The sequence below is a fragment of the Phoenix dactylifera genome, chromosome 15 (genome assembly GCF_051530095.1).
Source record: "Phoenix dactylifera cultivar Ajwa chromosome 15, Ajwa_hap1_PhDact_Kaust_v1.1, whole genome shotgun sequence".
NCBI lineage: Eukaryota > Viridiplantae > Streptophyta > Magnoliopsida > Arecales > Arecaceae > Phoenix > Phoenix dactylifera.
Window position 1 is genome coordinate 13,489,321 of NC_143204.1, and position 11,910 is coordinate 13,501,230.

Below are 11,910 nucleotides of genomic sequence, written 5' to 3' on the forward strand. Positions count from 1 at the left end.
ACACTGACTGCTCTGATGCAACTAAATTGACAGGAAATACCAGACTAGTGGATGGTATCGATCCAACAAGGCAATAGGAAACACCTGGTTAGACAGCTATCGGACATCAAGTCAACATACATAATGCCAACAAGGAAGTTGGTTATGAATTTTTTTGACAAAAAAAAAAAATGCCAAGTATAGCAAATCATAAAAATACATATACTTAAAACAAAGATACCCATGCATTGCAAGGGTTATATGTTAGTATAGATATTAAAATGGAGGCTATACTTGTGCCGAGCTCTTCACTCACTAGGTGGATACTAACACTAACAATGGATTTTAAATCCTTCTCACACTTTATATTATCATTAACAAGGTGAAAGTCATGTATTAATTAAAGTCATATATTAATTCCTCCCCACATTCCATATTATCGTTAATAAGGTAAAAGCCATGATTAATTAACTCAATAGGACAAGAAAACTGATACTGAAAATGTAAACAAACATTTGCAAGCTATAGAATAATGGTTTCTAATTTGATATATAAACAATATAACAATTACAAAAGAATTTATATAACAATTGAAATAAATAGATCTTGTATTCATATTTCATTTAATATAATATAATAATTGTATATAACAAAAAGAAAATATATAAAGAAAATAAATTATAATTTATTAAAAAAGTATTTTAAAATCATATATAACAACTATATATTCATTATTTAGTTTTAATTCAAACTCAAGCTAATTAACACATATATGGCCTTGAAATTTAGTATAATCTATATTCTAGTCTATACATATGCAATTTACTCCATGGCTCAAGTAATAATTATTACAATATCATGATCAGGGCACGATGATGGTTTTAACAAACTTACAAAATATTTTAAATATAATTTATTACACTACTATATCACATTTCAAGAATAATTCAAAAATAGACAAAAAATTCCTGCTTGTGCATTATATGGGTTATATGCTAGTAGATTTCTAAAACTTATTTCTTCAAATAACAAAACTTTAACAAAACTTACAGTATATGTTGTTGCAACAAAACAATTGATTTGATAGTCCAATGAATTTTATAAAACCTAACCATTCATGTAATGCAGAAGGATGAGGATGATTTGTATAAACTATATAATGGTAGATAAATGATAAAAGCTATTGTTGTGACACAACACTGGCATCATACACTATGATTCCATCACCCATCATGAATTGCACATAACATGGCATGAGGAGTGGATTGGGTGACTAGGCAACCCCCTTCAATAGCCTTAAATCGAGCATGATTCTAAGATAGACTAAGCAATAATAGGTTCGACCTATTTCCTTGTTTCTATTGGGTACAGCTCAGATCCTTCAAGAATTTATTTTGCTAGCTTTGTTTTTCTCTGGTAAGACCACACTATTAAACAACAGAAATAGACATAACCAATAGCTTCAATCTTTACCATGTCGCCCCACTTCAGCAGACTCCTAAATTACTGAGGCTGTCATTCGTCACGTGAGAAGTTGCCCAATCTGCAGTACTATTTTTGTTCATCTTATCAAGCCTAATGGTCAATGCACCCAATCCATCTTATATTCATCCATACTTGGCCGAACCAAAACCAAAATATCTCCATCCTAATCCAGTGTATTTAGTTTGCTAATGGACTCTAATCCATACTTGATTCAATTTAACTTTTTTATTTATTTACTTTCGATTAGGAGGGACTATTTAGTCATCCTCTAACTTATCTTGTCCCATCCAAGCCGGGGCTTATCATCAGGAGCCGTTATTCTCCGAATCACAGCGGCTGCCTAAAGTAGCACAATATCTGCGGTATATAAATATCAGACACCAGCGCATGTATGGCAACACCAAAGTCAACGAAGGTGCCCTCGAAAATTACAGCGAATCTCTGTACCCCGAATCCCAGGTGTCCCGAGGTGGAAGAGAACGTACGGGCCCCGACGGGAGAAAAAGAAGAGAGAGAGAGAGAGAGAGAGAGAGAGAGTGAACGAGAGATGGCGTTCTGCTCGTGTTTCGGACCTTCGAAGGCTGAGAGGCTGGAGGCGGAGCACATCCAATCCCAAGAAGCCCGTCACCGAGCCGCCGAGGCCGCTCAGAGGAGGCAAGTAATTCCAATCCCTAATCTAAATCTCATCCAACACTCCTTCATGGATGGAATTTTTAGTTTACGACATTTGAATTGAGATTCCGCTAGCTTAATCGAAGTACGCGGTGTTTTATTCTCGTTTTTATTGATTCAGGAAAAAGGAAAAATCGAGTTTTTTGTATATTTATTGGAGCATAGATTAGGGATTCTGTTGTTCGAGTTTCAGAAGGGCTCTGTTGACACAAATGGTGAATTGCAGGCAAGAGCAGTTTGAGAAGTCGGCAGCTGGGAGAGCGGCAATCAAACAGATGGCAGCGATAAAGCAATCCAATGTCTCTAACAAAGGAGAACCAGTTCTCAAGGTGATTTAGACTTCAAACATCATTAATTTTTTACTCAAAATTAATGCAGGAAGAAGTAAAAATTGTGTCTTTGTTTTTATTTTTTATTACCCTCAATTTTCGAATTTTGGGTTTGTCTCATGGGTGCAGTGGCAGATGGGGTGAATGCTACCTTCTCTGGTGATCGGCCATGATAGTGTAAGCTGATGATATTATTTTGATGAATGAAGTTCAAAAGTGCAAACAATTGATTATTTTTTAACTTAATAAATATTCTGCTACTGTTATATGTGAGAGTAAGAGAAGGTGCATGTTTCATTGTGCCATACTCTGTTGCACTTGTTTAAATTGCTAGTATTTCTTATATTGGACTTCTGTTAAGGTTAGTCAGCAATTATTTATTTGGAGTTCTATGTATTTAGTCAAGTTTTTCTTGAGAGCAGCCATACTAAGCTGCAATACCCATACGCCAACAAGCTAATCAGGATTTATTGGTCTAACAGAGGCAATACAAAATTAATATTCGAAAAATGACCCATGATGATTTAAAGCAATACAACTTCCCCGTCAAGTGCTTTGAAATGGCATGTTCAAAAGACTGGTCAATTTTTTGTTGGAGCATTATGAAACGATATGGAAGTAAAAATAGACAGAACTTCACGGAAGACTAATGTAAGTATTTTCCTTGATGTTCCTTGCTGAGATGTCAATGGCCTATATAAAATCTTCTGATAAAGTGACCAACTCTTTTAAGATACTACTAGGCTGTAGTACCTGCTTATCTTGGAAGTATAAAAATCCGACCTAAAAGGGACAGAATTAGGGAGAATTTGCTAAAATTAATCTTGTCACCTGGTGTTATAGTCTCTCTTAATTTATAGAGATTAAGGAGTCTTAAGTGAAGGAATGTTTTTCCTTCCTTTTGCATCTTCTGTCATGATTGTTTTAATCATCATTGAGCTGAGAATAACCACAGAGAGTAATGGGTTCAACAAGCTGTAAGCATTTGGCTTGAACTAATGACTTCTTGGTTTGGTTCGATCTGTCTCCACCAAGAAATATAAATTGAAGCAAATGAATAGATGATTCCTCTGCATCCCTTTTGTTTTTTCTCAATTTTTTCCTTTCTTATTGGCATATAGTAATTAATAAAACTATTTATTATTGATGAAGCCTTCATTATGATTCTTTTGTTATACTGAGAAAGCTTCGGAAGAAGACTTGGTTTGCAGAAGGGAATGCCCTCGTTGTGTAGCTATATGCTTTGGAGCAACCATCGGTGCACATGAAAAGTTTCTCGTGCCCACATAGTGCTGGCTTGGCAGCTTAGTCAATCATCCTCCATGTATTGCGCTAATTCTCGCAAGTCACATAGATCCCTTCTTGCCATGTCACAAGAGGAAGTTTTTGCGTGCATGAACAAGCATCCCCTAGCATTACTCCATTGTGTAAGTGAAGTGCCATGAGTGTTTTGGTGACTATTTAACATGGGGCAAGAGATTTCTTCATCCAAAGTATTAAAGCCAAATCAAGGAATGGAGTTTAAATTTTAATTCTTCTCATCCTCTCTTTTGTCCTTCCTTTGTTTATAGTTCCTCCAAAGTTAGGTGTTTTTTTTTTCTTACAACTATGTTTATAAAAACAAAATCAAATTTTGTCACTGTATATGCTAAGGTGGACCTGAACCTACTCTCAGAAATGAATCATATCTTGAGTTTACAACTTGATTGGACAGGGAAAAAGAACATTCCAACATGTTGGAGATACAATAAACAATTTAGCAAATAAGGGAATGGTAAGATAGAGGAACACACCTTGAAATATCGATCTACCTTCCTCATCTTTTTTACTTTTAGAGGGCAAAATTTTCTGATACCAGACCGGGCAAAAATTGAAATAGACGTGGTCAACTTTTCTACTTAAGAAGTCATAGAGTTAGTCAATCCAGGTCTTCCTTGGCCAGCCTCTCCCTAATAGAGGAGAACTGTGATTAGGACTCAACTGTGATAAATATTTTTATACATACAAAAGAGAGAGAGAGAGAGAAAAAAAAAAGAAAGAAGAAAAGATGTAAAGGAAGTGATGAACCATCCTGTATTTTTTACAAAATTAATAATCAAACTTTTTTGCGGGCAACAGATTGGACTGACCAGTAGTTGCTGTTTCAGGCAAAATGGTAAAAATCATTGTCTCTTGGGTGACTTATGCTTTGCCTGCTGCATTCACAGTTTTATCAGACAAAATCAGTGAGCAAAGGATATGTGGTATTTCTTTTAAGTCGAAGGACCATTTAGTAATTTGCAACCTCCCCGGCTCCCACCCTCCCATTCTCTACAAAAGATGTGGTGCCTAAGGTCTAGAACTTATTAATTCGACTCTCTTTGAAACAACCAGTCACGTTTTTTCTGTTCAAGCTAAAATTGATTTTTTTTCATTTTGGTTGTTTTCCTTTTCCAAGATGAGAAATAAGTAGACCTTAGGATATATTATAAGTGTTAGCATTATTCCTAGAAGTAGGGTTTCAAAGAGCCAGTTTGCATCTAATGCTAACAAATCAACTATCTTAAAGGAATTACACTCACTATCATGCATTACCTAAGTTCCATATTTAGAGTATTGATGCTCTTTTTTCTAGGGAGAGGGTTTCTAGGTGATGGTCTAGCATGTTTTGATCAAAATAATTGATCATATGAGTGAATAATCTTGGATGGTTTTCCATTATAACATTGTCCAAAAATATCAAAATAGGTGTAAATCATGAATATAACTTCTTTCCCATTTTCTCGGATGTACCATTCAAAAATGAAAAAAGTTTATAAGCCTTCATCTAGACTAAGAAAATCATTTTATTATTCTCTATTTTCTTCTTTATATTTTATTTATTTCAAGTGTATTGTTTTTCTAAAAAGGGAGCTATAGACCAATGCAATTTGGGATAAATATTGCAATTTACAAGAGCATAAAACTTATCTTTCATCTGACTAAGCATGGAATCATATGCCACTAAATTAATAAATGAAAAATGAAGGGCTTTTACAAGTATGAGTTATTGGTATTGGTTGAAATATGGTTATCATATGGCTGAATAAATGGCATGAGGGTATCATTGTGTCCTTTGCCTCATTGAGGTCCTCAAAATCCTCTCTGGCAATCAATTAACCATAATACCTCAACTAACTAACAAACTTCTTGCAATATATATGGGGCTCGCTTGTGAATTGAGGTAGGAATAACTATTGCTTGGGGTCATTTCATGTTGGTTTCTCAACTTGAAGCCACCCCTGATGAATGGGTGTCAATGTCAACTAACCACAATGTCCATTCCTTAGCCGCAAAAGCTATTTCTTGACATCTACTTGTATGTTCCAATTTTCACTTATATCTAGGCATTCTTAAAAGATTCATAACTTGCATGTGGTAATGCATTTGAACATCTGCATGTTATTTGCTTCATGATTGGCATTAATGCACTTTCTTTATGAGGCCTCAACTGGACAGATTTGTTGTAGTTTTCCTTTGTTCTAGGTAGATACAAGGGACATCAATTTAGGTAGTTTGTCTGATAGATGAAGAGAACACCACAGTCTACCCTATTAGGTCCCAGATGTGCATTTTATATGTTCCACCCCCAAAAATGAATTTTTTTACATTATTGCCAAATATGAGTACTTAATTTTTTGAGGAAATACTAATATCAAACACGATTATAGCTTTTTGAACGATAAAGTTGTGCATCCCATGAGGATGGTATGCGTATGTAGACTATTCTCGATAACATTGTCGTGTGAACAGAGCTGTTCCTTGTGCATTTTATAAATGTAAAAGAGACCTGAATTTGTAAAGAGGGCATGGATATTATGATTTGTATCTAGTAAAAAGATATGCATTACTATTATGAAAGGAGTATAGAAATCACAAAGGTTGTTCTGCTATGTTCACAGAGTATTGCATCTCCAACTCACAGATTAGATACGCATCAGAATTTTAGATGAAAGTTTGAATTTTTAGGTTTTATGCACACATCAGCCCAATAATATGCTAGTAGTTTGGTATTTCATTTTGTTTATATAATTTTGACGTAAGTATGCAAATTTAGATTTTTAGAATTACTGCAAAGAAATTGGAGTAATCTAGTTATTTACACAACTTTTAGGATCGCCAGAATGTGTTGTAGGAATGATGATAAAATATTTAAAAGGATCACATAGTTATAACAATAATAATTACTGAAATAGAATATATCTTTCACTATAATTTGTATCAATTGTGTATCTGATGAGCTATTCTTACATAAGTTCATATGAAGCAATAAGAAAGTTATGAAAATGCAAATCAAAATCATTCAATATGGAACAAGAAAGTGGCTAATGGAGTGAACAGAAGTAGTTATGGATGGCAATTCCTCATAAAGCCATAATTAATAAACACTCAAAATATAAAATCCATGCATTAACGTGGTGAAGGCCTCGTGGGCTCAAGTGGTGGAAATCTCGACTGCTTGACTGGCAATGGAACTATTGAGGGTATGGTGGTGGTGGCACCCTCTCTCCACCCTAGTCTTCCACCAGTTGGATTTTCTTGGGTATTGTAATGTATCAATCTGATAAGGTTGGTATGTGGTAAGGGATCATCATCGTGGTCTGTGGGACAATCCAGTGCACTGGCGTAGCTTGACCCTTCTGCAGCTTTCATTTTATCCCCTCTTTTCTTGGCTTCCCTAACCCACTAGGGTGTTTTATGAACAGGCTTATGGTCCTTGTCGTCATAGGCATGGTTTTGTGGCTAAGAATTTGTGGGTTGTGATTTCTAGGCCTTCATGTACTATCCTTCTTGTGGTTGTGTGGCCACCAAGTAAATGGGTGTTGCTTTGGGGTGACCATTGTTTTGGGGCTTTAACAATCCTTGGATGGTCTTTCATACTTGTATATATTGCTAGTATAATAAAATACTTATGAGAAAAAAGTTCATCTTAGTGTGTTTCACACAACCAAAGTGTGCTTTTCCAAATACTGAATAAGCATTTTTATAAGTAGGCAATGTGTTGACCCAAAAGTTTTGATTTGGATGATGTAAAATATTTGAGTAAAAAGTTCACTAATCAGTTGCTTGGAGTATACTTGAATGTTTGCAGAAAGCCAAGAAGAAATCTTTCAGTAACTCTCAACATGGAGAAATGAGGTCTAATTATCTAAAGCTCTGCACAAAGAGATAAAACTCAAAAATATCCTGAAGTGTCTCTTGAATGCTCACATGGAATAACAGCAAATTTCAACTTGGGCTATCTCAAGAGTCAGCCCCTAAAGTACAACGAGTCGACCCCGACACATTGATGCAGACTGATATGCATTCACGAGCCGTCCTCAGAAGAACAAGAGTCGACCTCAAAACAGTCGCAGACAAAAGACAGAAAATTGTAAACTTCATCATATTGGTGAGTCGACTCATGAAGATTACGAGCCAACTCCAATCAAATAAGAGTCGACCCCAGAAGCAAACGAGTCGACCCTTGAATGGCCATAGACAAAAGACAGAGAGCAACAAAATTCAATCTGTTGAAAAGTCAATTCATGAAGATAACGAGTTGACCCTTGTTAATGGACGAGTCGATCCCTAAACCAAAAAAGTTGATCCCACAATGTTCACAGGAGAGAGTGCAACAAAAACAACGGCTAGTTCAAGTTGATCTCTGAAGATCACGAGTCGACTTTTGGAGATCATGAATCAACTCCTGAAAATGACGAGTCGACCCGTCTGCGCCTGACAACAATAATGGCTAGTTTTTTTGTAAATCAGAATGGTCATGTTTGTCTCACAATGGCTCTTTCGACCTGTCTAGCGGCTAGAAGTGTCTTCCAACTATTCCTCGGTGGTATAAATGGCCAGAAGAAAGACAAGAAATAGAAAAGAGAATGAATGAGAAGTAATTAAATGGCCAAGAAAAAGAAAAATATTCAAGTGCATTCATTAAGAGCTAAAAGATCACATCCTCCATTATTGAGAGAGTTGGTGAAGAGCATTCAAGTTCGATCAAGGGCAACCAACTAATTCAGGGCTCCATTTATTTTGGTGTACTTAATTAGGAGCCGTGTTTCGTTTACTTTGTATTTGTCTTATACTTTGCTAAGATAAGTTTCAAGGTCTGAAACTTGGAGAAAAGGTCTATCCAAATCTTGAATTGGATTATATTGAGCTTAGAGAAAGGCTTAGGTATGGTTTTAGTTGATTGTCAGTGAAAATCATCAGGATTAATTGTGAGCCTGGTCAAAAAAATCGAATTGTAATCTTGGAGGGATTATAGTGGAAATTTTCAAGAAGGGTGCCTTGGGAGTGGACGTAGGTGCAGGGTTAGCACCGAATCACTATAAATTTATTGTATTTGTGGTGCATAACTTGTGTGCTTTGATCTCCTGCATATTTACTTTTGTTAATTACTCGTTGTAACTCACACACATTCATCAAGTTTTATTCCACTGCATTTTACTTAAAATTTTGGAAAAAGCCTAATTCGCCCCCTTTTGGGCTGCATAGCTGGGCAGCACAATGCAAGTGCTGGTTTGTTTCGACATACAGATTACAGTTAAAAGGTAAAGAATTTACAATTGTTTGTACAAACTTTTTAGGACCCTGAGTGTAGACTTTATCCTATTTTGACAAGAATAGACTCTCATATCCTTGTCTTGCTACTTGAATGCTAAGTTGTAAAGAGATCTTAACTCTACAATCCAAGTTTTGGGGGACCTAGTTGTCTATCAGATTTCCTCAAAGAAGAGGGTCTGATTTCATGGAGTCAAACCTAACCATTTTTTCCAGTATGATGTGTATTAGACTTGTGAGTTGCCGACAGGTCTAATCTCTATCTTTTAACTGCCATAGTTATGCTGGTTCTTTATATCTTTAAGTTAAATATACATTCTTCATTGATCAAGATACTTTACTGTACCGAAAGACAAAGGTTAACGTAGGTGGAGTGGAGATTTAGGATTTTGGCTAGGAGAGTATGAGGAGATTGACAGTACATAACATGCATGGGAAATGGTGCAATGTAATCTATCATTATATGGGGTCGATGGCAGCTCAGTATTCATTTACTCAACTCCAAATATCTTGGATGAGGCTTGTTCATTACAAACTTAGTCATTATTAGAAACTTATATTTATAACCATTGAGCAATATGTATTTATTTAATTTGGAGACTGCCCAAGAAGTTGCTCTTTGATGGGATATTTTATTTGGCACTAACTTTTTAAAAATGAATACCCTTTTGCTAGGCTTAAAACTGGTATCATTTTGTCTGACAGTTTTCAGAGAATTGCTTTTCATATAATTTTATTGTCGTGATATAACATCTCTTTAACCATTATAACAGAAAATTGTGGATTACAACACAGAAATAACAATGTCATTTGATGTAATCACTTTTTGATAAAAAAATGTTAATTTAATTTTCATATTTATATTTATATAAAAATGATAAAATGTTTTCTTTATGCTCTTTTATTTATTTATCTGCAAAATATCATTTTATACAGCCCTAGTAAACCTTCATGACCAATTAATAATGCCTATTATGTTATTTGGTTATCACATGTCTTATAAAATAAATGTAGCTACAATCATGAAAACATTGTAGTGTCAGAATGGCAATCATATGAAACCATGATATGGCATGGAATAGTTGATGACGGGTTCCCCTGTCTTCTAGAGTGTGATTCTCTTCTCTTCAAAATAATTAGATCATGGAACTTGCTATTAGAAATTAAAACATTGAAGTCTATTTTTTGACTTTAGCAGTTCATTGTCATGACCTCATCTTTTTTCCTGATCAGGTAAAGAATACTTGTAATTTGATTGTGGGTTGCACGCTGCTCTCAGCCGAAGTACAGATTCGCAGAGCAAATTCACTTGACAAATTTAAGGCAGCCACATGTTTATGTGGGGATAATATATGTCTCTGTCTCTTTGTATGTTTTTCTCGAAGCAACAAACGGTTGTTATTTGTCCACAGGCCACAGATAAAGTTGAGCTTAAACAAGATGGGGTTGTACTGTAAATACCCATTATATATATAACACTAAATAAATCTGGAACTGCATCTGGTTTTTATTTCTCTTTCTTCTCAGTAGAAATCAAACCTATTGTCACAAGTGAATTATCATTTCTTTCTGTATGTATTGGAATCTCTACTTGGTGTTTTAATGAGGTTCTATGATGGAAAAAAATCTGTTAGATTATCTGTAATGGACCCTCCTTTTTGTTTCAGCAAGGAATTTTATGCTAAGCATGATGATGTTGAAGCCTCTCGGGTTCCCTCGTTTAAGACTGCTTGTTTCCATGTTCCAGGGCCATGAAGCCATTTTATCTTGAAAGGCTGGCTGCCAAACCATTATCCTGAAACAGATGGGGACCTCCTCTTGCTAATGGTACATGGTGGTAAACTGTAGGCATTATGCATCCATATTTGATTTCTGATGGCCTGTCAAAAGATCTTGATGTTCAAATTGGTAGATGATGCCTGTTATGCCAGGGGACCCTTTGCCAGAAAGCAAGCTTGAGATAATGGCTGAATAGTAATGAGTGAAGATTTTACTGAAGCTAGACAGAATGTTTGGTGTATATTCGTAGTGCAAATATTCTATTCATGACCATAGAATAGAATCAGTTTTTCTCCATCAGTAAATTTGGTGTATATGTTGGCATTATGTTACGATCGGTTCTCTAGAGATTAAGAAGACATTATCCTTTCTTTGCTGAAATACTCTCTCATTCCATCATCCACGTCGGTTTGTGTTTGTGCTAACAATTTACATAAATTCAATTTTCTTCTCTTAAATTTTGCCGTGCAACCTCACACTCACCACTAAACAAGATGTCTGAGCTCATGATTCAGCAGGTGTTGGCACTTATTTACAACTCAGTTATCGTCACCAATATAGATTTCAGTTCACTATGTTCTTCATATGTTTCATTATGTCATATCATCATACCACAATGAACTTCCATAACAGGTATATAAACATGAATTGGTAAACGATGTCCATCCTTAATGAGTCATTAACCACAATTCTAGAGGTAGGAAGCCAGTTCACCTGTAATATAGGGCAAATATCCATATTCTTGGATCACATTTTGATACATTTTTTATTAACTATGTAGCCTAATTTAGAAAAAGTGTTCGAAAAGATTACGAGCCAGCAGCACATCTACATTATGATGCCCATACCGTCAAACATGAAAGATTGTACCTGCCACCTCCCACATAAGTAGAACCAACAGCGCAAGCTCAACAAATTGCACTGTCAAGATAATCCTATCATGGTCATAAGCAAAAGAACAAGCACGCATAAGAAAAACACACATCAACAAGCCTGCATTCTTGAAGGCTTTCTGAAAGCATCTCTCTAATTTTTCGGGGCAAAAGCATCACTTGTCGATTTTCCTTAACAAGGCAAGTAGGAGGGTGGAAAA

At 35.5% G+C, this 11,910-nt stretch overlaps 1 protein-coding gene across 3 annotated transcripts; it reads left to right on the forward strand.

Annotated features, from left to right (window-relative positions):
• Positions 1–1,788: 1,788 nt before the first annotated feature.
• Positions 1,789–10,552, forward strand: LOC148699874 (uncharacterized). Of its 3 annotated transcripts, XR_015973794.2 has the most exons (5): positions 1,789–2,118; positions 2,363–2,465; positions 2,595–2,642; positions 2,948–3,116; positions 10,272–10,385. XR_015973794.2 is itself a non-coding variant. In XM_088711995.2 (4 exons), exons 1-3 carry the CDS (start codon positions 1,856–1,858, stop codon positions 2,607–2,609), a joined length of 381 nt encoding a protein of 126 aa, XP_088568121.2. In that variant the 5' UTR covers positions 1,806–1,855; the 3' UTR covers positions 2,610–2,642; positions 10,272–10,552. The 3 variants fall into 3 exon arrangements, 2 of the variants coding, with proteins under 2 accessions (XP_088568120.2, XP_088568121.2); XM_088711995.2 differs by lacking the exon at positions 2,948–3,116 and having other exon boundaries at positions 1,806–2,118; positions 10,272–10,552; XM_088711994.2 differs by lacking the exons at positions 2,595–2,642; positions 2,948–3,116 and having other exon boundaries at positions 10,272–10,552.
• The last annotated feature ends 1,358 nt before the right edge of the window (positions 10,553–11,910 follow it).

What these genes read in the sequence shown, in the direction of transcription:
- LOC148699874 (XM_088711994.2), top strand. Translation starts at nt 1,856, where the DNA reads ATGGCAACACCAAAGTCAACGAAGGTGCCCTCGAAAATTACAGCGAAT. An exon ending in GCCGAGGCCGCTCAGAGGAG is followed by an intron (nt 2,119 to 2,362) that starts GCAAGTAATTCC and finishes GGTGAATTGCAG; the next exon opens with GCAAGAGCAGTTTGAGAAGT. An exon ending in AAGGAGAACCAGTTCTCAAG is followed by an intron (nt 2,466 to 10,271) that starts GTGATTTAGACT and finishes TTTCCTGATCAG; the next exon opens with GTAAAGAATACTTGTAATTT.